The 25,378-nt window shown below is 43.2% G+C and overlaps 1 protein-coding gene across 1 annotated transcript in view; it reads right to left on the reverse strand.

Moving 5' to 3' along the window:
• The window catches only part of sipa1l3 (signal-induced proliferation-associated 1 like 3), a 70,974-nt gene that overhangs the window by 17,163 nt on the left and 28,433 nt on the right, over nucleotides 1-25,378 (reverse strand). Inside the window, exons 2-9 of the mRNA XM_069148157.1 lie at nucleotides 19,336-19,420; nucleotides 11,540-12,281; nucleotides 9,744-10,701; nucleotides 6,162-6,292; nucleotides 3,368-3,556; nucleotides 2,523-2,697; nucleotides 1,892-1,995; nucleotides 93-250 (exon numbers count right to left, since the gene is read on the reverse strand). Of these exons, the coding sequence (XP_069004258.1) occupies nucleotides 93-250; nucleotides 1,892-1,995; nucleotides 2,523-2,697; nucleotides 3,368-3,556; nucleotides 6,162-6,292; nucleotides 9,744-10,701; nucleotides 11,540-12,034 (2,210 nt within the window). The 5' untranslated portion in view covers nucleotides 12,035-12,281; nucleotides 19,336-19,420. The remainder of the gene's footprint in view (nucleotides 1-92; nucleotides 251-1,891; nucleotides 1,996-2,522; nucleotides 2,698-3,367; nucleotides 3,557-6,161; nucleotides 6,293-9,743; nucleotides 10,702-11,539; nucleotides 12,282-19,335; nucleotides 19,421-25,378) is intronic.

The raw sequence follows: 25,378 nt of genomic DNA on the forward strand, positions 1-25,378 counted from the left end.
AACACGAAGGGAAGATTGGAAGTTTGAGAACAATCCTTTTTAGAATTTTTGAGATTATGCAAACGTGAGTTTGTTGTGCTGTAAGCGTTTACCTGTAGCAGGTGTTTTCAGAGCAGGGGTTGTGGACACGAACAATAACAAAGACGTGCTGGAAGTGTGAGCGAATGTTTTGAGGGGTGAAAGGCAGCGCGCCCGGCTCCTGAAAGATTATGGTGACAATGTCGTTCCCTATGTGCCTCTTTCTCAGCAGCTGAGGAGGAGAAAAGAAATAAAAATGACAAATTAATAAAATGAGCGAACATAATTGGCATAAACACGACTGACTCGGTAAACGACAGAAAGTCTGACATGGGAAATGAGAGATTAATACTCGCGCAATTATACACCAAACAACAGCTCTTTATGTAATTTGTTTTTCATATTCTGTGTGGGCTATTTGTGTCTGTGTGTGTGCTGGTTGGTCCGTCTATCTGTGTGTATGTAGGAGACATGGCACACAGTCCAGGCTGTGTCTGTGGTGCTTGCCAATCCTCTCTTCATCTGCAGAGAGAAGTGTGAAAGTACCAATTATGTAATGCAGCCCACTGTTTGGCCGCAGACACATTCTCCAGCACGGTGCCACGGGAGCATCCTTCACATTTGAATTGGAATCATTGTGTTTGATGGAAATAATTCTGCTTTATATTATGAATGTCATCTTTTATCGGCATCTTGACTATTTTCTAGTTCAACCTTCATTTTAAATGTTACTATACACTGTTGATATGCAAGATTCAATGGTTATTTGCTGCATGTTTCATCAATGGTCCTTCATGATGGTTTGTGCTCCCCATTTCCTCTCTCCTGAACGTAAGAGCCTTCACAGCCGCTATACTCCAGTCCTCCTGCACTTGTGGCTTATTTGTTGTGTCAAATGCCGCCACCTAGAGGTTAATCTGAGAAAGTAAATCTCCTTGCTGCTGCAACCTCTAAACCTCTGGAGGGAGTCATCGTGCCGTTTATAAAATGCTAAGATTCATTCAGCTGCTAAAACTACCTCCATGAAGGAGAACAACGATCAGTTTGTTCAATCACTTGTTAAGATCTTTTACAAGAAGGTGTAACTGTCAAAAAGATTGATAACAAAGAATCGCTTGCTGTAGGTATGGAAATAAAGTTCTCTAATTAAAGAGATTGCCTTTCTTTTTTTTTATGTTTGAGAAGAACAAATGACGTCTCTATGGCCGAAACAGTTCGGCAGTGATGTGTAGACACATTACAAAGTGTGCACACTAATCCTGAGCGCCTCCAGGGCTTGTCTGAGCACATGCGTGTAGACCTGTGTGAGCCTCTCACGCAAACAATTAAGCAAACTATTCAACATAGCCACACGCAAAATGTTATTTTACACACAGTTCCCTCACACACAGCCCATGCTGCAAACGCACAGCGCACTGGAGAACGTGTAGCAAGGCAGCTTTATTTAAATAGGTAAAAGAAGTAGAAAAAGAAGAAGAAAATATACTAATAACTACTCACTACTGAACCCCACCCAACTCTGATCCAGTTAAAGACTGCGAGGCAGAGAGGGTAAAAGAGAAAGCTGGAGAGGACAAGAAAGCCAAACAGAGGGAACAAAGACAATAAAAACACAAGAGGCAGAATAAAAAAAAGGAAAGAGACTCCAAATGAAGAGGGCGACAAGTCACGACTTTCCACTTCATGGATTCTTGTCGTGGTTTTACGAGTAAAAGGCTTTAACTAACAACCACAGACACACTTTGAAAGTCTGTGGGTTACAGGAAAGGGAAGCCGTTTTTAGATCTCCGCAGCAGTGTTTGACCTGTTACACAGCTTAGAGCCCCGGGTGATGGTGCTGTATTTATAGGTGGGGGTGTTCATAAGCTCTTACCTGCTGTGGGTTGTTGGGCATGTACGGCAGCATGGTGGACACGTGGAACATGACCTCGTAGCCCTGGTAGGTGGTGTACAGGGAGTGGGTGCCTGTTGAGTCCGCTGGAGAAGGAAGGAGGAGAAAGAGATTTTGAAGTTCACGTCACAAGTCGTTAACCGCAGAGGACACCGGGTTGTGGAATTGGAGTTGGAGTTTCCAGGGATCATGAGCAGTACGCAAAGACACCGACACCGAGCTTCTCCTGGGGTTATAATAGTACATACATAATTATATGACTGGTCTCATCTGCTTAATTAAGACATGACAGGACTCTTATGTATAGAGTGTCTTAGAGAATTTCCGTAACAATGTAAAAACACTTATTTCATAGTTTATTTTTGTATTTCATAGTTTTTTTACAGATATCATTTTCTTCAAGTAAAGAAAATGATAAGTAGCTGAAACATTAACTGCAGTGACTGTAATATGGCAAACAAGATGTGCATGTTTTACCTGAATCAATTCTAATATTTCCATAATGCAGCATGGAAATATTACTACATGTGATATCGATTCAGACAATAGACCAACAGGAAAAAAAAAAGAAAAATCCAGTGTACAGAACTGGGTGTGTGAAAGAGACTCTCACTCTTTGTGTCGAGCTGTGCAGCGTATTTGGCGAATCCTTTGAGAAGCACCTGCTCCCCCAGCAGCTCCAGGAAGGCAGAGAAGGCGGGTGACGCCTCCTCGTTGTTGTACATCTCCTCCTCTGTGCTCTGGCCCGCGCGGCACAGCAAAACACCCACCTTGTGCTTCTGACTTAACTACAAGGAGGGAGAGAAAAGGTTAACGTTAGAACACACTCGCAGAACAAACACAAGCAGCTCAAACACCACATTCAGACACAGCGGAAACCCTGCAGACTCCAGCTTCTATAGAATGAGTACCGTATATCAACGGAAAAGCATTTTTCCCAAATGTAACGCACATCAGGAGTTTCCGACACACACACACACACACACACGCGGAGCAGTTTTGTTGTCCTATAAACCACATGCACAAACAACAACAGCCACAGTGATGGCAAAATACCTCGTTCTTGCACTTCATCATTCATTCATTTAAAGGCGAGATAACGTGGGCAAACATTAAAGCTTTCATGGTTACACACTCAAACACAACACACCCCGCTTCACAAAGCCTTCCCTGCCTCCTGTCTGATTTTGTACTTTGCACCAACACTAAATCAGTTATATGGGTTTCAGATGCTTTCAAAACACACTATCTGAGCATGCCAGGTGCCAGTCTTTTACCTTATCAAGTCATATTTTAGGCTTCACGGTCATTCCGCCCAGCTTGACTTAGAATAACAGACCGCGAAAAGCACATTTTCTGTATTTTGCTCTAGGACACTTTGAATAAATCAGCGCTCCAATGTCCGGTTTTATTGCATAAGCACAAAATAAAATGCAAATACAGACACATTAAACTCACCCCCTGTTCATCCAGTTTAAGGAGTTGCTCGGTGACTTTGGCTGTGCTGAGCGCCAGTCTCAAACAGGAGACATTGAGCTCGGGGACGACTTGTTCCAGAACCTCTTTGAGTGGTAGGCCACGAACTGTGCCGTGTTTCCCCGTAGACGCCACTGTATCTTCTAAAATGGAGCCTCGCAGCGTCACCAGCTAGATGTGGGGACAAGAACATGATCATATTTATATAAATATCACACTTAAAATGTCGAGAAATTCATTGTTATAGATCCTGATGAAACAGGGAAACCGGTCCGGAACACAGCATTATGACATTTGTTTGTCTGCAGTCACAAAAATTTATACTAGAAACTGGATGACAGACGTGAGGACACTTCTTATTACAGAAAATAACATTTTTATTAAAAGAAGAGGAGGGTGAACTGGATAAAATATGGCTACTTTTAATATTGCTTTACTGACTATCACTTTTTTTTTTTAATCTGTTTACCTCTGCCCAGTATTAGAGACAGTATACTTGCTCGCCCTCTGTAAGAAGAACTTACGTTTCATAATGATAATAAGGTTTATTTCAACTTTACATTTTATTTTCTTTACTATTTTGTCTCCAAAAATAAAATTACATAGTAGTCTCTCAATTAGCAGACAATTCACCTAAGGCTCTGTAAATTTGTGTTGGAATTTTTTTTATTTTTTAACTTTATTTTGACATTTGGCAGAACAAACAATTAATTGAATATTTAATTTGATTAATTGATTACAAAAACAATCTTTGCTTATTTATCTATATTTTTGTTGTAATTATTTCTGTTCTTTGTCGACTGAGATAAAAATATTTTTTGTACAACTGGATCTTACTACAATACTGCTGATATCAGGTTGTATTGAGAGAGGTCAGAGGTCACACAGTTACAGTACCATGCCTGTGGAAACAAAAGGGTCAATTTGTATTACGGGAGTTTAAAGTGGGTCCATCGAATGAGGTATTATCTCAATACTTACAATAGAGACAGAGACACACACACACACACACACACACACACACACACACACACACACACACACACACACACACACACAGTGAAAGTGCTCTGTGTGGAGGCTTTATGTCCGGTAGAATTGTGAATTAATATTCTGCTCAGTACTGTGCTGCCACAGTGCGCTGCTCCCTGGTGAGAGGAAATTGACCTGCTTCAAAACAGTGAGACTATAATAACCTCAGATACAGTAGGGAGGAGTCGGCCGCTCCTTCTCACATGCAGGTTCATTAAAAATGCATGGCAGACTGTGGAGCAGGAAAGGCAGGGGCCGGAGAGACAGCTGAACCTCAGAGACTCCAGTCTGCTGCAGAGAAATGAAGCCTGACTGACACACAACTGAAGTTCTGGAGCGACCGTTTCAACTCGTCAGCTTCTGTGCGACAGCGGAGCGAGTGACTGCGATGTGACGAGCAGGAATATCAGAAAAGTGTTTAAATGTGTGATGGGGGGAGAGAGAAGGAGGGGAGAAAGAGGAAGTCTGTCCACCTTGCTGTGTCAGCACTGCTGCACAGAATTAAATGACAGACTTAGGGGGGACGGATATTTGAGAGCTGCTGCGGCTCGAGTGGGAGAGAATAAAGTCTGCAATCAATCTCTGGTTTCTGTGTGGGAACAGTGGACCAGGTTGTGCTGGCTGCGTCTGTTAGCTTAGCTCTGTGTACTTAGATGGCGGAGCGGCTGCATTGTTATACCAGAGCTACGGTGATGAGGCCAGGCAGCCATGTAATCCAGTTAAAAACAACACCGCAGCAGCCACACAGAGGAACCCACTCAGGCTAGGACTGAAGGCCAAACTGTGTTTTCTGTTTGAGCAACCTTGACGAAAGTAGACAGGTGTTTATGAAATATTAACTGAAATTAAACTATTCCTAGAGACCTACGACCTCTCCAACACCACCTACGAAGTCTTATTCTGTTAAATGACAACCATACACTCAACAAAAAAAGAAAAACAGAGGACTAATGCCATTGGAGCTGAAGCAATTAGTCAATTAAAGCACTGGCAGAAAATTAATCAGCATATCAGCCTGTGTGAAGGAAAATGCACAAAGCTCAACGGCTCCCAAAAAGTGAATAATTGCCCTTTCCTTACTTTATTATTTTATGTATTTTGGGGATTTGGACTGTTGGCCAAAGAAAACCCACCAAATTTGGAGACTTTGATTTTGGTAGACATTTTTAACCATTTTGTGACAAAACAAGCGATTCGGAATATAAAGTGCTGCTTAGTGTATAATGAAAATAATCATTAATAAAACATAATATTTCCAAAAACTGTGTCCTTGATCATGTGATGACCATACAGGCCAATGAAAAAGAGTTGAAAGCTATGTTTGGGTTGCTGGAAGGAAAATGAGTCTTTGAACACATCCGAGGGAGACTGCTGAAACTCTAAAGTAATTCTTCATAATCATCGCTAAACACATCACGAGTATCTGATCCATGCCAGTTGAACAGCGGCTGGGTGTGCTTCGCTTTGAAACGCTTTCAGAGAGTAGTCGGTGTTTGGTTTGGCCTTAAATGTGCTGCAGCTGCGCAGGTGGAATTTTCCTCTGGCAGAAAGGAGAGGCGGTTGAGCTGAGAGATGAGGGGGAGGCTTTAATCAGGGCAGAGAGGGCGAGAAGTGTCACAGGTCGGGCGGGATAAACTGAAAGTAAGTAAGGAATTAACCCGAGCGTGCAGACTCTGACTCACAGCTGCCTCGTCACTCAGAGATCCGCGTGACAAACACAAACAAACAGCAGGTCTGTGCATACCTCGCTTGTCCTGACGATGAGGCGGTACTGGTACTGGTCTTTCAGGTCTTTGGTGTCTTCCAGTTTCTCTCTGCGGATGCTCACGGCCACAGGGCCCAGCTTATCATCCGTCCCAAAGTAGTTTGAGTGCTCTGGTGAAGGACAGAAAGAAACAAGGTTCATTTGTTTATCCATGGGTAAACATGGGCAGGTGTTTTATCTGCTGCTGAGTGAATGAACACATGAGGTTGAGGGAACTAGTACACAAGTGCTTATACAATATCTGAACAGTTAACAACAACCAAAATGTACATGTTGAACACTTCCTATGATGAGTTGATTATCTGACGAATAGATAATTCACCAGCATCTTTTCAAACATGTAATTAATCACTCAAAGATTCCACTAATTTCATTGTCTCCAGATTTTTTTAAATGCAAATATTTACAGGCTTTATTATCCTTTAATGATGGCAAATTCATTATCTTTTAATTTTGGAGTGCTGGTCAGACAAAACAAGCAATCTGATGACATAACCTTCTCACGATTTTCTAAATCATTTAAAAACTTTTCACAATTTGTAAACCAAACAATAACCCTGTCAAGAATATGACTGGCACATTGTTTACAAATACAGTATATATAATAATCGGTAGCTGCAGCCATTCTCTAAAAAACACAACACAAAAAACAAAAAAAAAACTTGTATGAGAACTTCTTAAATTGTCAAAATTATGATTTAAATCAGTAAATATCTAAAAAAAACTAAACTGTAAATCTAAGGAAGCATGAAAAGACAACATTAAGTGTCAGAGGCTGCTACAGACACACCTGGGTTGGAACCAAAAATGTACTGAGGTTCACAACCCAAACAAATATAAAGAGTAAGAAGTACATATAGTGTACGCTTCACGAGGTGAGACTGGTGGGGAGGAGTGAGAGGGAGAGACGTGACGTACTTTATGTATAGTATGTGCTATTGACAGAGGAGGGGTGTTAAAGTCAAGGACAGCACTAAGACAACGGCATGTTATAGTAATCAATACTCAGGTAATTAAAAAAAAAAAAATCTATTTCATTAAGTCAGGGCACAACCCGTTCAAAATACTAATCGCTACTGAAGAAAGGTGATGAGTGACGGAGCTTCAGTACAGACGGGGATGAGAGGAAACACAATTTAACCACCAGAATCAGAGTATAAAATATGTCCTCTTTCTTTTAAATCCAGGAAATGAACAACATCTTTTGTCCAAAGTTAACATTCAGTGACTTGTTTACCACTGTTGGCATAACAACATCTCTCGGCCATTAAAGAGAAAGTTCTCAACACACTTCAAAAGCATATTGCATGTCCTCTGCTAAAGCTCCTAAGCTAAGGCGCGCTCATGCCAACGCCACAGGCACAGTGGCAGTCCAAACACAGATTCTCCAGACTGCAGGAGGAATCCAGCTTGACAAGGAGTCCTCCTCGACTCGACCGCCCCCCCCCCCCCCCACACACACACACACACCCTACCGGCTGGTGAGCCGCGACGACGCACACGTCAAGGAGACTCAAGCCTGATTAATTTCTATGCCATGTCCTGTGGTGGAAATGTCAGCTTTTTGATGAGGCTTTCTGACATGCACACGGGGGCAACGTCACAGCAAAAACACACACACACACACACACACACACACACACACACACACACACACACACACACACACACACACACACACACACACACACACACACACACACACACACACACACACACACACACGCGCGCGCGCGTTCTGGGGGACGGTTAAGCTGGAAAATAGTCAGCAGATGAACATATTTTTGGAACGATAACCTTTAACTGTGAGGCTGCAGGTCTGTCTCTCTCTCTAACACACACACACACACACACACACACACACACACACACACACACACACACACACACACACACACACACACACACACACCTCAAAGCATCTGTCATTAATTAGGCTGCAGCCAGATGATGCTTGCCAGAGGGAAGTTTCATCAACAGTGTCTGAAGAGGTGATGCTGACAAGAAATGTCCACATGACAGACACACATCACTCACGCACGCTCACACACACACACACACACACACACGCGCGCGCACGCACGCACACGCACGCACACGCACGCACGCACGCACGCCCTTCCTCTCTGAAGTTAGGTGTTACTTCTGACACAAAAAAACAGATGTAAAACAAAGCTGCAATGGACGATTTCTAATGTGCTGCTTGTGATCCCGCAAGGAGGCATTTGGTGTATCATCGACTCTCAGTTGGCCAACAGTTCAGTAGCAGGTACACGTGTAATAAAAGCTCTGGGAGGGTTGCCAGTTTGGCTTGCACTGCCCTGGTCAGGCCCAGCTGGATATTAAAAGCCGCAGGATGAGATGTGAGAAATGACACTGGAGAAACTCTGGCTGGACAAACGACATGAACACAGTCTAATTTGTATGAATGAATGACAATTAAGGGCCCAAATCAGAGTATGAAACGGGATCAGTGTGTCTACATTTTTGAGTTGCAACTAACTAATGTTTGAATAAGTTGGATATCTTTTAATCTTTTTTTTTTTTTAAACTGGCAAATTAATTATGATGAGCAAATTTTCACATTTTAGAAGCTGAGGAAAAACGACTTCAAGTATTCATCCAATGCTCGGTTGATTAACTGACTGATGAGTCTATCGACACCAAATTATTTTTGGATTATTTTGATGACATTTTGTCTTCATTTGAGAGTGACGGTAGAAATACTGGCAGTAAATGGAGGGAGAGAAAGACACATAACAAAAGGTCCCAGCAGTGAGAAACAACATTAAGCAGCAATTAAACTGACTATCAATCAATCTTTGAAGTCAGACTGAAAAACATTTGGTTCCTGCTCCTTAAATTGAAAGATTTGCAGATTTTCCTTGTTTTTATGTCTTGTTTTTATGTATTATTCATGATTTTGGACAGCTGACTGGAGGACAACAAACTGCAAAGTCACTTTGGAAATTAGGGATTTCAATAATTTTACGATATAATAGTGAACAATTAATGCAGAATAATCAATCTAAGTGACTAATAGAAGCCTTCGATAATCAATCCTCAACATGGTTGCTGGCTAATGTCTGGCAGTTTGACTAATACATTAACTGACCAAAGGTTTCAGCACTAATATATGAAGAGTGAAATCCTGTTGACTCATTTATTACTTGTTTAAATGTCGGTTTATACAATTTATAACCCCTCTTTATACTTGTCTTAATGCCATTTGATGTTCTCTAAAAATCGATTTGTTTTTGAAAGGTGCTAAGCCAGTTAAACGACCATGCCAAGAGAATTAATCCTGTTATGTCCGTTTCTTTACAACAACATGATTCATACTCGGGTGTCCATAATGATTTCCTTTCAAGGTGTTTGATTTTTTTTTTCTTCTCATCCTGACATAACACAGATGACATCTACATCACACAATATTTGCGGACTGTGTGTGTGTGTGTGTGTGTGTGTGTGTGTGTGTGTGTGTGTGTGTGTGTGTGTGTGTGTGTGTGTGTGTGTGTGTGTGCGTGCATGTGTGTATGTGTGTGTGTGACTCAGGGTTACCTTTCCCATGGAAGTAGTCTCTGTAGTACCTGGCCCCCTGGTCTACATGCTCTATGCTATACAGTTTCAGTCTGTCCAGTCTCGTAACCTGATGTTCAACAGGCACCTCCAGCACTGAGACGCTGGCGTTACTCTTCCTCAGCCACCCTTTTCCTCCTTCCCCTCCTCCGTCTCCTCCTCGCTCTGCTGATGAACTGATGAAGCTGATGTTGCGCTCCCCGTGGCCCCCGGTCTCATTGAGGAAGTGGGGACAGCAGAGGAGCAGTGGGCTCGCGACGTGGGCCCCAGGCCCGTCCAGAGGGTCCATGGCCAGGGAGGGTGTCGTGGAGCCCTGGTCGAGGCTCATGGTCAGATCCTCAATGCTGGAATAAATGGGGTCGTTTACACTGGGAGCTGAGGATCTGGACACGGACAGGGACACTGACGCAGCTGATGCCCCTGTGGCTGTGTTCCTCCTCTGGGTGGCAAAGCCCCGCTGAGCCGCCGCCTCGTGGAGGTCAAACAGGATGCTCTGAGCATCGAAGTGGACAAAACTCTTGGGACACACCCACGGTTTGTACGAGACATCTGTCGATGTCTCTCCTTTTCCTCCATCCAGCTCCCCTCTGCTGGAGCTCCGAAGTTTCCGGAACAAAGAGGAGGTGCCCAGTGACGACTCCGTCCCTCCACTTTTCTTCCTCACTCTCTCAGCACCGTCTTTCCTTCCCGTCCCTCTGTCATCTCCTGTGGGACCAGGTGAGGGAGCAAAGGGAAGAGCTGCGCTTGATGGAGAGTCTGGCGCCCGCAGCAGCTCCCCGAGGTGTACAGGTGCTGAGCTGCGCTGGTCAGGCCTCTCCTGGTGAAACTGGCTAAGCATGTCGAAGAAGCTCTGCTCAGGAATGCCCTGGATGTCGATGGAGGAGGTGCTGCCGTACTCTCTGAACCGGTTTCCCATCCCGCCACCTCCACGAGTCTCCACCTGGGAGCATAGAGAGGGGAGATTTTCATTGTACGATAACAGATCAGTGGATACAACACCATTCTTTTATTTTGAAAATATATAAAGTCATGTGCTTTCACACGTAGCCTGCTGGGTTCATTGCAAACCAACTTCTTTCTGGTTTGGTTCAGTTTGTGTGGTCTGACGTAAAAGCTGTCAATCAAACTCTAGTGTGGCCCAAGCAGTCACACAGAGATCTCCTGAAAGTGTGGGCTTCTAATTTAACAATGTGTGGTTCAATTGTCAAGTTAAATGAGAATGGACAAGTTTTTAAGATACAGTGACTTTAGTATGAGTTGAAAGGCTAAAGTGCTATTAAATTCATCTTCTGACCATGAACTGTCCAAGGAGCTATCTTATAAACCATTTGTATATTTATGCAAGATAATTTGGTAACCATAGTAACAGGTGAGTACGTCACCCCAAGTGTGAGGATTTCCCCAAATACATTGGAAAATGGAAAGTAGTTAACAAACCCTTAATTTCATGTTAAAGACGAGACATCATATTTACAGTAACTCAGTTGTTCCTTAGTGAACTCTCGGTGAGAACATGAATCGATACGTACGGCACACTGAAGTGCTGCAAGACTTGCTGTCAGTCACAGCAGGATTTCTCTCTGTGGATCGATGCAGCACTAATGAGTTCTTGTCGGTCTTTATAACTTCACGTAAGCTAATCTGAGTTTGTAATAAGTCAGCGTGTACATGAACTCGACTAGTGTTAAAAGGCACCATTAAATCATTTTCCTTGATCCAGACCAAATGAACCAAACTACAGGTGTGAAAGAGAGCTTAGAGGGAGATTTAAGACTCACCTCATTTTCGTCTTGTTCACTTAGCGTCACTTCACTGTTGGAACGCTGCCTCAAAGGTGGGAACACTCTGAGGCTGAAAGGTGATCCTCTTTCGCCGACAAACCCTCCTCCCCTGAACTCTACATCTTTGGACCGCCGTCGGGGCAACCTGGTGACTCCTCCCCGCACCAGCCTGACGTCGGATGACAAAACCGATGATGAAACTGAAGTGGAGCAGTCGTCTCCATAGTGATAGCTTCCAATTTGCCCATTTTCAAGCAGCGACTCCCGAGACTGTGCACGCCGCGGAGGCCATTCTGCAATCCGCGCACGAACACCCATTTTGGGCACGGAGATGCGCGGTTGGATGCCCGGGTCAATGGGGCCGGGGGCCGGGTGGCCATTGGGGGTGTGACGAAATGGAGTGTGCTGGGGCAACCCTCCTCCTCCTCCTCCTCCTCCGTCCAGAAGGTCTGAGGAGGTGCAAGTTACCCCTCTGTCTCTGTAGGTGTTCATTGCTCCCCAGGTGAGCTCAGGGCAGGCAGGCAGGCGGCTGGCATCCCATGTCAGGAGGGGTGCTGGGGAAGAGGGAGCGGAGAGGCCCCACACACACTCTGCTAATGCTGTTACGGCCTCCAGCTCCAAAAAACATCGCTTTTAACTGGCAGGGTGGGAAAGACTTCACTGGTCCATCATGGACCACTCTAGATCAGGGCCGGTCCTCCTCTTCTTTTTCTTGGACTATTTTCACTCTGATATAAATCTGAGAGAAGGAAAACACAAAAAAAACAATAGAAGGATAATTATTCAAACAAATCAGATTCAGGGGATCAGGAAAAAAAAAAAAAAAATACAAATCAAAACCCAAAACAGATTAGTTTTGAAATACTGGAAGAGGTTGGGTGACCCAAATTTTCTCTACAGACCCAAAGAAACATTGAGCTCTGAATTTAGAAAAGAGTGAGTCACTCAACTGTAAAACAATGTGGGACTGATAAGCCAAAGAGAGCTAGAGAGAAAATAAGGTGAGGGGATATGACAGAGGATTTCTCCAGTTGAGGCTAATCTTCAGGAGGCTGACAAGGGATATTATTATCACACTCTGTGCACTCGAGTTCATGTGCGCGCGCACACACACACACACACACACACACAAACACTCACACACCCACAGGATATGAAGGCAGTGGCCGCTCTGCTGCAGATTAAAACCTCTGAAACACTCGCAGCTAATATTATCAGACCGGAAAGTAATACAAATCCAAACAGAGAGAGTACACAGACAATTTAAACACAGAGCGGGAGCCCTTTCACACCATGGAGGTCCACTGTCTGAGCTCGAGTCAGCTTTTGACTGATTTAGTCTTCATGTGTGCCCACATGACTGAGACAGAAGCAACTCTGTTTTTTGCCCTTCTACAGAATGATGCTGAACAACAAACAACAACAACTTTGCGTCCTTAAGACGGGGAGCTGAAGAGGAACAACAGGAGAGACAGAAAAAGGCAAGAGAACAAAGTGACCCATCAGCCTGAGGGGCGAGGTTGGGTAAAGCCAGAAATAGAGTCACTGGACAGAGCACGGAGGAGAGAGCGCTGCATTGCTCAGTGAACCACAACGGCATGCTTTAGTACGACAGTCACACAGCATCAAGTCTTCAAAATTCAATCGCCTCGTAAAGACGCTTGTTTACTCAGAAGCATCTTATGTCGTCTGTGAGGCTCGATGTAATGATTTTTTTACAAGTATTAATATCTCACATGATCGTTGCACAGGTACAGGACTACTGTCGGATCATTTTGGTTTGAGCTGCCTTAATGTTTCTGTGAAGCTAAACTTAAAGCTCTCAGCAGACTATTGGAAGTCTGATTCACTACTGGAATATTTTACTCTTTGGTCATCAGTCCAGACAAAAGTTTCAAGTTATAGTCACGTCAGTTCTGCGGTTGTTCGGGGTGACCGGCTGGGGAATTCTTTTATGATGTGGTTATGACTCCACTGAGTGACACAGCAAGCAATAACAGTGAGCTGGCATGGTGCCCCCCCCCCCTCCCCTTTGGGGGATCAGCCTTGCAGAAGAAACGCACTGTATTCTGTGAGTTCGGGTCTCATTACAAGGGTTTGTGGGGTTTTTCAAGCTCAATTCAACACGTGTTAATGCAAATTAAAATCCGTTTTACAATCACCCTGACCAAAGTATGAATGAAAGTCAGTACAGATGATACAGGGTAGAAAATAGTCATAATTTGTCCCATTTTTCAGTAACTCCTGTATATAAACATTTCTACTGATAAAATTAATGAAATAAATGTAACTTGAAAATAGATTCGTAGCAGAAAATGAACGGGTGGATGAACCACTTGAAACTAACCGCTTTCTCGCTAAAGTTAGCCGTGCTGGCGCTGACTCAAGCTTCACAAAACAGTAAATAGCCTCCACTTTTAGTTGTTAGGTTCCAACAGCCCCATTTCATCACCAACATCCCTGCCGCGGTCAGACAAAGGAAAATACTGTTTGATTTTTGGAAGAACCAATAAACATGACTTTTTAAGACTCAAAGATGTGCAGACACCGTGGACTCAACACCTGTGACATCAACAGTCTGGGTTCGGGGTTTGTTATTATGAGTAAGAGATTCAGGTAAATGTCTAAAATGTAAATGTGCTTAATTCTCTGCTGCCGCAAAACTGCTCGTGTACAACCTCTCCAGTCTTTCTGAATTTCCTTTTCCATTGTCAAGTTTTTCCCTAATCTCTTTCTGTATTTAGGTCTCCATTCTCGCATTAAAACTACTTAACCTACATAAGCCTCTCCTCAAACCTTCGCTAAAATATCTACACCAAATTTGCTCTGAGGGCAACCGTATATAATCTCCATATATATCTTTAAAAAAAATGTGCTCTTGTTAAATGTTTAAAATTCCAATTTTCCTTCAGATTCTATACAAAGCTGTTCTGTTGTATGCAGCATTTATAAAATCCCGGGGTTTCTGAATCTATTGAGATTGTATTAAGTCCTGTACCCACCTTTGTCATCTATAAAACCTTTCCATCATATAGGATAGGATTCAACCATCCATTTAATCAAACATTACTTATTGAAGCAGTTTTCACATCAAAATGATAGATAGCCACTGGTCTTTATGGTTACTCAGATAGGAGTGATACCATTTTAATCCTTAGAAAAAAAAAGCTTTAAAGAATTTAACATGATTCAACAACAAGCATAAAACACACACAATGGGCTCACATCCAACTCACATCTGACGACGTCAAAATTTCCCTGATACAGCTCTCTCAGATTGAGCCACCGGGGTGTAAGAATGAGGGGAGTCTACATTTCCATGAAAAGAGGAGTGAAACATTTGACTCTTTCCGTATGATGAAAAGCCAGCAGGAAGCAAACATCAGAAACTATTTTGATGCGAGAACAAATTTGAGCTTCCCTCTCCAGCTGCCTCAGTTTTAGTGAATTCCACAAATGTCGGCTCCTGGGATGACTATCTCATTATGAAGTCAAATTTGCATAAAGTTGAGCTTTTCATTGTGTCATCGCAGCTCAGAGTGGGTTGAGTGTGTTTTATGATACACAGCGCCTTTTATGAGCCCTCGCTGAATTCATTTCTGGCCCTCAGACTGCATTACTCATTCACTCATACAAGCACACAGGGCCCCATCAACAAAAGTCATTCACAGCAAACAGAATGCTCCTATAGTCAGACGGCGGCGCAAATCTATCATGTCTTTGTTTTTGGGAAACCACAGGCACTTCCGGAGAAGACTCCTGCTCTGATCATGCTTTCGGACAGAGTCCGTCCTCATTCAGAGGGCAGTCCTGTGATCCACTACGAGGTCCAATCCCAGATTATCCGCCCCAGCTGCAGGAGCTGCAGAATGGCTTCATTATGTGCCCGAGGTGCCTGATGAGGGAGCCAATGGAGAGAGTGTGGTCTGCTTTATTGATGACTGCTGTCAGCACACAGCCCATCCGTGGCAAGCACACCTTTCTAAGTTGAACACTAACTCGGGGATCTAAAGCCATGCCAGCAGCTCTGTGTGGCAGCACAGAGATGCTTTGAGCTACATGCTAATGGTAAATGATGACAGGCTGATGGTCCGCACATGTCAGCATGCTCACATTTGCTAATTAGCTTTAAACAAAAGCTCAGCTGAGGCTGATGGGAAACTCATGAGTTTTTAAAGTGTTTCATGAACACAGAAAAAAGACAATTTGAAGTTCCGAGGTAAGCACGACAGAATATTCTCAACTCAAAGTCAGGGCTTTGTTGTTGGAGCTTTCAAAGGTTTCGCGCAGTTTTTGTCAATGAATAGAGCCGACATAAAACAAAAGTGATTGTGTGAGGAAGAAACATCCCGCCTTCTTGGATCACAATAAGTATCAGTGTCTGTATCTTGACAAACATCAAGTCACTTTCAAACACGCACAGAGAAAGCGTACGAATTAGTGGTGACAACTGTAACGCTGAAATAAGGAAGTATTCCTCAGGTGTGCTGACAGTGCAGGGCTGTAGCTGTGTACAGATGTACAGAGAGGGGAAAGAGCCAATATAGTGGATACCAGAAAACAACATACTCAGACATTAGCTGAAAAGTGTGCAAATTTGGTGTGGTGAGGGGAGAGCAAGGATATATTCAAAGTAAAGCTTTACTTTTCGAGCCAAATCAACAACATGAATACTGACTGCAAACAAAAAGGAAAAAAAAAAATTCCAGAGACAAGCGCACGAGAAGATTAATCTTCCTCCTCTGCAGTCAGACTTGGGCAGACACATCCAGCTTTGGCACAGACCTCAGAAGAATAAAGCACAGACATTTAAGGCCTTTTAATTACTCACATATAGTAATTAGTTAGCTCAAGGATGCACCTCCCCTGTCCTGGCTCTCCCATTCATGCTCCTCGCTCTCTCTGCGCACACACCCGCTCCGACTTGCCCCGCATGGCGCAGGCTTGGACCGTGCACCGCAAACACACACCGAGGCCGGTAATTACACCGGTTAGATGGTAGTAATGACAGAGCTAGCAGAGGAACGCAGCTTCCAGAGGAATGAGTGTAATCACTGTGGAGGAGGTGCCGCTGCTCACTGGTATGTCGCAGCAGTGCAGGCAGAGCTGAGATCCGTGCGGCGTCTAAAGAGCTTGGATCAGAGATGAGGCGGGATAGACCTGCCATATGTTGCAGCGGGGATGGATGGCAACAAGCAAAAGTCACATGAAAAGATGTTAGAGCAAAGACTAGAGGCTTCTGAAACTCTATAACACCCATCAAAATGATTCATGGATCCAATCATGCTCAAATACAAACGGCCCGGATATGAAACATCAGCATCAGTTACAGCATGTGTTTATAAAAAAAAAAAAAAAAAAAAAAAAAAGCAAACGATGCCAGAGTGCCAGCTAGATTATGGGCTGGTTCGAAGAACAGATGGTGGCACATATGACTGGCAGACGGCACACAGGAGCAGAGCAGAGCACGCCACCATAACACGACACAATGCAGTGCTGGCAGGCAGACCGGCGACAGCACATCCAGCGTTCATGACACCGGACCACCGGAACACCCTCCATGACTCCCAGAGATCACGACAGACAACGAGGTGCCAGCAGGTCGCCACTGACCTCAAGTTTGTCCTCATCAACCTCGTCTCGTATAGAAGAGAGTGATTACAGACGTTAAGTCTAGCTGAGGTGACGATTTAAAGAACATAAAAGGATTATTGAACTTTAACCATTTCAACTCAAGTCAATCTGTATTTAAACTCAGGTCATACTTTGAAACTTGACTTGTGACGTGACCTTCTTAACACTTGAAAGACACATTTCTTTTGACTGAATAAAATCTCTCAAAACAATTCAAAATCAATAAGACTAAGTTTTCCCGACGTGACTGAAGAGGCAACCTGTTTTCCCTCTGCAGTAACACATTTGATAAACAAATTGGATGTTGTGCTGGAAAACGGAAGCTCGGCTTCTGACCAGGCATCATTAACAAGTCCAGTTGTAACAGACGACGGTTTCCTTTTCCGACAGCAGGAACAACTTCCTCCACAACGAGAAAAATGCAAATAATAACGAGTCGACTCGACAGGAAACGCTGAAAACAACATATCAGAACATCGGGCTGGAAGGAAACGCAGTGGAAGCCTCGGACTCTGGTCTATATTGGGATTGTAAGTCTGTTTGAGTTATCTGGAGGCGACATCTCAGACTGCAGCTTTGCTAAGCTGCAGCTCTCTCACGGTCGCCCTGCCTTCGTCTCCGCTCACTTTCCTCCCCGGTCTTTTCCGCAAGTCTCTCCCGACCCCACTGTCATTGTCTCCATTGATTTTCATCTACATTGTTTTGCTGAATTCCACTGATGTCGCTCGCGTCACTTCCATCTGCTTGTCTGTCTGTCAGGCCGCTGTCCCGTGACACTGAGATAGCTCATGAGGAGGAGGAGGAGGATGAAGATCAGGGTTTGGAGTGTAAAGAGCAGGACTCATTTAGCGCTCACACAAACACACACACACACACACAGTCAGACATTAACATCACAAGTGTCATGTTTGCATCAAGTTGGAAGATCACAAATTGCAGCCTACATCCCCGGTCACTATTAACTGGTTCATCTGTGGGAGACAGATCAGATGAATTGTGGCGAGACGAGACAGAAGACAGCAGCGATGGGAATAGATGGAAGAACAGCCAAGAAACCAAGGGGGAGGTCAACATATGATTATTCAGATATTGCAGAACAAAAAATGTCTCAATTTCCTTGGTTACACAAAATCATATGAAGCAATCTGGCTCATCCTCGCAGAGGAATTGTATTTTTTATTTTCCATTTCTTTTAGAGAGGTCAGAGGTCAACATGCCAGGGGCTGAAGGGGCTTCAGTGTGCTGCTCAAGGACATTTCAAGAAAATAGACTTGCTGGCAAAGGGTCCTGAACCTCAGATGCCACGTTGAACCATGACCTTTCCAAGCTAAAGCAGCTGACTGTTAAACAAGCAGCTGAACTGGATAATAGGAACACACTGTACTTCACCATCTGTGTTTCAGCATGTAGTCTCAGGCTCAAATTAACGTAAAGTATGTACGCTTTTTTTTTTTTTTTACATAAACCACAATTTCTTTGTTTTTCTTTGCTGAATTTACTGCAACTTTCTAAATAATAAATGCTTGTGTCGTATAAGAAGATCTCACACATCCAGACGAGCGTCAACACACGGTCAGAGATACTCACAATAAAATGTAAAGGAATTAAAGACTAAACAACAAAGTATTGCAGTTTTGTTATCACCACTGAGGCTGAAGACGACTGCACTGGCAGACAGAGGCAGGGCAAAAGACATCCGGAAGCTGACAAAACAAAAGTGCCAGAAATCAAAGGAGGCTGCTGACAACACGACTTTTATAACAGCAACCAGAATGAAAGAGAGTAAAGGACTCGGGAGTTGTTACTTGAATCGGATAGAATTAGCGCAGCTCTCCTTTACGGAGTACATGTCAGCTCAACGCTACGGTGCAGAAAAATAGTATCCAGGTCATCAAGACAATTAGCCTTCAATCAAGCCTTTGAAGTTCAAACTCAAAATAAAGCAGATGAATCCTCGGCTGAACATCCCGCACACAAATAAACTTCCACACATATACTGGCAATGAAGACGGGTCACCGACCCAAAACAAATGTTTGGTTTGTAGTCAGCTCAGTGTTACGGTCTGCCAAGTGCACATCACAACAAACAATAGAAAACAGCCTGCTTCAAGATGAAATGGTACACAGATGCACAGCATCATATGTTCTGCTAATTTTACCTTCTCTGCTTTCAGCTGTGCAGGCGAAGCAGGTGCGGTGAGGTTTGACGTCACTGTGTAGGCAGAAGAGGTTCAGTATTTTACTCTGCAGGGGGAAAAAAGAAAAGAAAAGAGAAATGGACATTTCGTAAAACTGATATCGACACAGTTCTGATTCTGAATGGAAAGGCAAAGTATACAGCTAAGATTTGGTTATTCATATAACTTTAGGTTTTATGTTTTGTGTGATATAATGCACTATCTTCAACCTTTTGTATGTCACATGATAATAATGTGTGTGCTGGTAATAACTCGGGTGTGTGTGTGTGTGTGTGTGTGTGTGTGTGTGTGTGTGTGTTCCTGCAGAGCGTCTGTATTCGGTTTCACGCTCATCAGGCGTGCCACACAGACACATCTATTGTTTGTGAGGAGTCTAACCAAAGAGGCCTGAGGCGGTCTGTCAGTACTGTCAACACGTCTGCACACACACAGACTGGCTTGCACACAAAAGAGTTAAAAGACCCACATCAAGGAGGTTTTGCGCAATTTTCTTTTTTTTTTTTTTTTTTTGAATCATCAGATCAAATTAACCAGGAATAATGTTTATGAAAAATAGTTCCACTGCACACGAAGGTAAACAGAAAGAAATGCACGCAAGCTGACTTTGTCTCAATTAACCTTTTCCTATCTCATCCTCACACTCCGTCTCCATCTTCCTGCTCGGTCTTCAGCGTAGATGGAAACGTGGCGTGGCGGCACAGTGAAGGAGGCTGTGCACCGTGATTAGAGGTCGAGAACCCAAGAACAGTAGGCAGCAGGGCTCTTCTAGTGGGACATAAAGAGAGGGGTGAAGTGGGGCCAGAGGAGGGGGCGGGTGGGAGTCAGCAGACATCATTTCCTGAGAGGGAGGCCCATTACTGTCTGACAAATACAGTTCTAATCAATACTGATCAATCAGGGTCCACTTATCCTGCCACATGAAGCATAATCTTTAGCAGAGGGTGGAGAGGAAGGGTGAACGGGGGTCAGTGATTGTGCGAGCGTCTATTTTAGTGACGGTTCTTAACAAAGCCAGCAGCGTCGGTAGGATTTAAGTCCCGGGCTTCACTGCCCTGAAAATGAAATAAAACTGTAAGTGAAAACTTCCCAACCGTGGCCGGCTTTGGACCACAGGCCCCAGCCTCGGCCTGAAAGCCATTATACCTGCCCGTCTGCATAGAGGAGCTGTGTACGGTACAGCCATTATCACACACAGACTCAAGGACACATATCACATAGGTGACGTCAAATCCCAAGCAAACTCTCACACTAAAATGTACACACACTTACAGAGTGCGCCTACACCTCGTTGTACTAAGATGAATGTTGACTAAAAGCGTGTGACATGTATTGAGAAATGAATGATTAAGAAGAGGGTTTACTAAATATTTTGTATACAGAGGATTTCCTGCCTCCGGTTACACCTGAAAGTATAAATACAAAGTTCTAAGGCTTTTTCCTTCAAGCTCCGAAGACGGCCCTCTGTTGCCAAAACGTCAGCTCAGGGAACAGTTAACTCGGCGTTTCCGTTATTAGGGCCCTATTGTTGTTCAAGCGTTTATTATTATTCTCCGTAAAACACTGCATTTTTGGAGGCTTTATCGTACTCAAAAACTCATGAAAGTTGGTACACGCGTCTCTCCCGGCGAAACATTTCGTATTTTAGTGGAGTCGCAAGTGGGCGTGGCCAAATGGCTCGCTAGCACACATGTTGTACTTTAACAAACTCCTCCTACAGATTTTGTCGGACCGACTTGAAATTTAGTCTGTGCACTCTTAACATGTTTGGAATTAAAAGTTATCATAAGAATTAGTTTTCGTCGATCGGTGTGCCCGTGGCGTGGCGGCCAAAAAGTGACCCAAAAGTCATACTATAGCATGTAGCATATAGCAAAAAGTGACCCAAAAATGACTTTTGGGTCACTTTTCGCTATATTATGACTTCCCTCCCCCCCCATAATTTAGACAACATGCCATAGTATGATTTTTTTTTTTTTTTTTTTACAAGTCATGTCAAAGGAGGGGCTCAAACCCCAAACCTCTTGGCTGAGTGGCAACAGTGCTAACCACTGCACCACTAATCGTCCCAGGAGAGAGTCTGCATCGTGACAAATCTTTGGCTCATTAAAACCTATAACTATAACTCCACCGTCCATAAACATTCATTCAAATGCGACCAGAATTGCCGCAGACATTCTTTGGATAGTAGATATACGTGTTTTCAAGGGGGTCTGCAGTGACATTAAATATCTTCCTGTAATGTGTAGTGTTATGCAAAACTTTTTCAATTTCTCCAAACGTTTCAACTTCACTAAAAGTTGAATCACCACCAACAGGCCGAGGTGGAATTTGATCCATTAATAGCAACCTTGGTGAAGGAGAATCTTTTACCTGTCGAGTTAACCAGACTGTCTCTGGAAGCTCTGAGTGAACTCCGTGAAACACTTTCTCCTGCCGCAACTCATTCTCCAACGCCGAAGATAGTCCAGCGGCCTTTGACTCTGCTCCGACCTCATAAAGACACGGGTTCGAGGCGTGCTCAGGTATTACACACGGTTCTCGGAGGGCGAGTCCCCTTAATAAACCACATGGTTCGTGGAGAGAGAATCCCTCTAAGGGTAAGCCACACGGGTTTGTACATGCAGTCATACTAATACCAAACCAAAGGTCAACTACAAAACTTAAAATAAAAATCAACAACAAAAAAAAGAGACTTTTTTTTTTTTTTTTTTTTCATATTTCAGGCAACATGCTATAGTATGACAGTGGTGCACTGGTTGGAGCAGTTGGCTCAGTGAGAAATAACTTGAGCTCATGTCAGTTCAGAAAAAGGTTATAGTCCAAAAAGTGATAAAAAAAAAAAAAAAAAAGTCATCCAAAATATCCAAAGTCAATAAAAAAAATTAAATGAAGGGTGTCTAAATCTTCTTGGATTTCTATCCAAACTACAACATTTTTGTATATAGTATATAGTATAGCCAGGGCGATGCGGCTAAGTTTGATGTTTCGCCGTGACACAGGAAGTTGATGTTTAAGGTCAAACGATGCTCCAAACCTCAGGAAACTTTGCACATGCGCCAGGCACCAACTTTCATGAGTTTTTGAAGATGTTAAAGCTGCCAAGAAAAAAGGCAATTTAAAAAAAAAAAGAATAATAAGGAACGAGAGCGAGAACAAAATGTAAACTGCGAGCGGGAATATGCGGACCATCGCGTGCTGCACGTCGGGGCAGCCGGCGGCCCCGACCCGCCGGATCCCCGACGTGCAGCGTGCGAAGATCACTGCTTGCGGTTTAAATTTAAAAGTGCTGTTGCTTTCTTTGCAAGTTATTATATGTGCTTTTTACAAATGTTTGACAAAACAAAAGACGAAAGTCGAAGTGAAAATCTGACGGCTGCATCCCGGAACACCACAACCGCCCCGTGGCCACAGTGCACACTGGACATGCCTTTCAGGTAGAAACGCTCCCTATTTGGACAGTTGATGCATCAAGATGTAAACGGCGTCTGGGCTTTCAGAGAAAACAATGGGGTGCGCTGTTTTGGCGTGCAGGTTTCCACAGCTGCAAAGAACACCGGCAAAGTGGACAGAAGAGCGAAAACAAGAGTAAAGGGACTCGTACCGACATAGCTGGCAAACCACATGCACACCACCAAAGTACATACTCACAAATTGCGGCAAAGTTGAGTCATCACCTCAGTGACACGGACTCAACTTCAAATGTTTGTTGTGAGGATCAGAAAGCTGTTTATCTGAGACACTGCTGTTTCTGAGAAAGAAATCCGGAGCCAAACTCTGAAAGGCGGTGGGGTTTTGTAACAGCATGTACAACTTGCATGGTCCACTGGGTCTGATGAACGGCGACATCACAGCAAAGCACACTGCAGTCAGAAAGTTCCACAGAAGATTCAAGGACATCAGGATGAAGACAGATGACCCTCGGTGGCCTCCACAGGCACCACATATAAACATCACTGACCCCTTACGGGCAGCGGTGGAGTGCAGAGAGCAGAAGTCAGAGTCCACACGTGCCTGTTGGAAAGCACACTTGTGTGACTGGGACTCTGGTTACGTCTTGAGTATCTGCTGTGTATTTAGTAGTGGAGTTGTTGTCTGTGTTTCTGAGTCCTGCCAGCCAGAATAACTGTCACACAGCCAGAACAGAGCTGGCGTAATCCTCTGTGTGTCTGTGTACATACATACCGTATGTTTGAGGACAGTGGGACGATGAGTTCAGCATAAATATTTCAATAAATAAATAAAGTCATCTGGTAAAGGCATAACAGAGAAGACATTCCAATCTGATCTCATTACAGCAGAAGTGCAGCCGCCACCGACAGGATAAAAAGAAAATGTGTACGTGTCTGCAGGCATGTCTGCGCCTTCACCGCCATCATTGGCATTATGTCGTGATTAAAATGGGATTACTGTCACAGCTCTAATGCATGAATATTTTAGCGCATTTGCTGCGTCAGTCCTCCTTCAGAGTTCAGCCCACTGAAGTTTTTACTGAAACTAAAAGATCATCACAATATCTGTGCATCCTCACATCACTGCTCTTCTATTTCCAAACCTCGCCGTTAGTTTATGCACACGGGGAAATCAACACACTGAACTCTTCACACTTTCACAGATTTTGCCCAAATCTACATATTTTTTCTAAATTTGAATTTTTATCAGTGTATGTCTGGGCAACTGACTTCAATAGAAGCTGAAACGAAAGCCCCTATGTCGACATTAAAGCACCTAAAACATATGTTTTCTAGAATAATGAATACAAGTTGAAATATCAGATTTTATCTGGCTATTTTAAGTTTGCACACTGAACAACATTTATAGTGTATACTATCAAAGCTGAAAAGTGATAAATGAATCAATTAGTTAAACAGAAAAATAATAAACTATTTCTGTCATTTTTGCAGTAAAAATAGTAAAAATCAATGATTTGTGCTTCTGTGTGTGAAGATTTGGTAGGTAGGTAGGTAGTTACTTTATTAATCCCCAAGGGGAAATTTTTTTTCGCTACAGCAGCTTTTATAGATACAGAGAAAAGCAATAAAATAACAGTAAAAACGATTAAATATAAAAATGCACAGTATATATATATATATATATATATATATATATATATTTTTTTTTTTTTTATTTTTTTTTTAAATATTTAAACAAACAAGAAACACAGACAACAGTGTTATTGTTATGTGATGGATTTTGCCAGAGGTGAGTTATTGTACAGTCTTATTGCAGTGGGCAGGAATGATCTCCTGTATCTGTCCTTGTGACAGCGGAGCTGGACGAGTCTTTTGGAGAACGTGCTCCGCTGTCCCTGCAGCAGGTGGTGGAGAGGGTGGTCAGGATTATCCAATATGGATAATATTTGTGTTTTTTTTTTCAGTTTTATCCTACTGTAAAAAAAAAATGTTTTCTAGTGTTGGTAACAAAAAATATATTTATAGACATTGCGATTGTTAAGAAGTTGTAATCGGCACAATATTCGCAGTTTAAATGATACTTAACAGACTATCAACCAATTAATTGAAAAATTAATAAGCAGATTTGATACGTGATATTTGATAATAAAAATAATAATTAGTTGCAGGTCTAATTTATATATCCACGAAGACTAAATACACACGACAATCTGAATCAGCAGCAATAATTATTGTTGGAATGTTAATAAGGAGCTAATTCATCACGTCATTACGTAGAAAAATATGAGCTGCTTAATTTGTAATTTTTTCCTGTAACAGCATCAGATACTTCATTGTATTCTGAATATGGTGTCTATTTTTTTTTTTTTTTTAACATATTTACATATTATACATTCATCTGGAGTGTGTAATGAGTCCACATGCTGCAGGAGAGGGGAGGGAACCCCCTGCAGAGAGGGGTGGGCAGCCCTATTCATACTCCAACACTAGGAGGTGGAGACTGACACACTTTCCTCCCTTTCACATCTCTGTTGGTCTGTACGCCCCCCCCCCCTGTGATTCCCACCGCCTCGTGGTATTCAAATTAAAATGCA

Source organism: Embiotoca jacksoni, unplaced genomic scaffold (genome assembly GCF_022577435.1).
Source record: "Embiotoca jacksoni isolate LCO1_2020_lvr unplaced genomic scaffold, fEmbJac1.0.p SCAF_14, whole genome shotgun sequence".
Taxonomy (NCBI): domain Eukaryota; kingdom Metazoa; phylum Chordata; class Actinopteri; family Embiotocidae; genus Embiotoca; species Embiotoca jacksoni.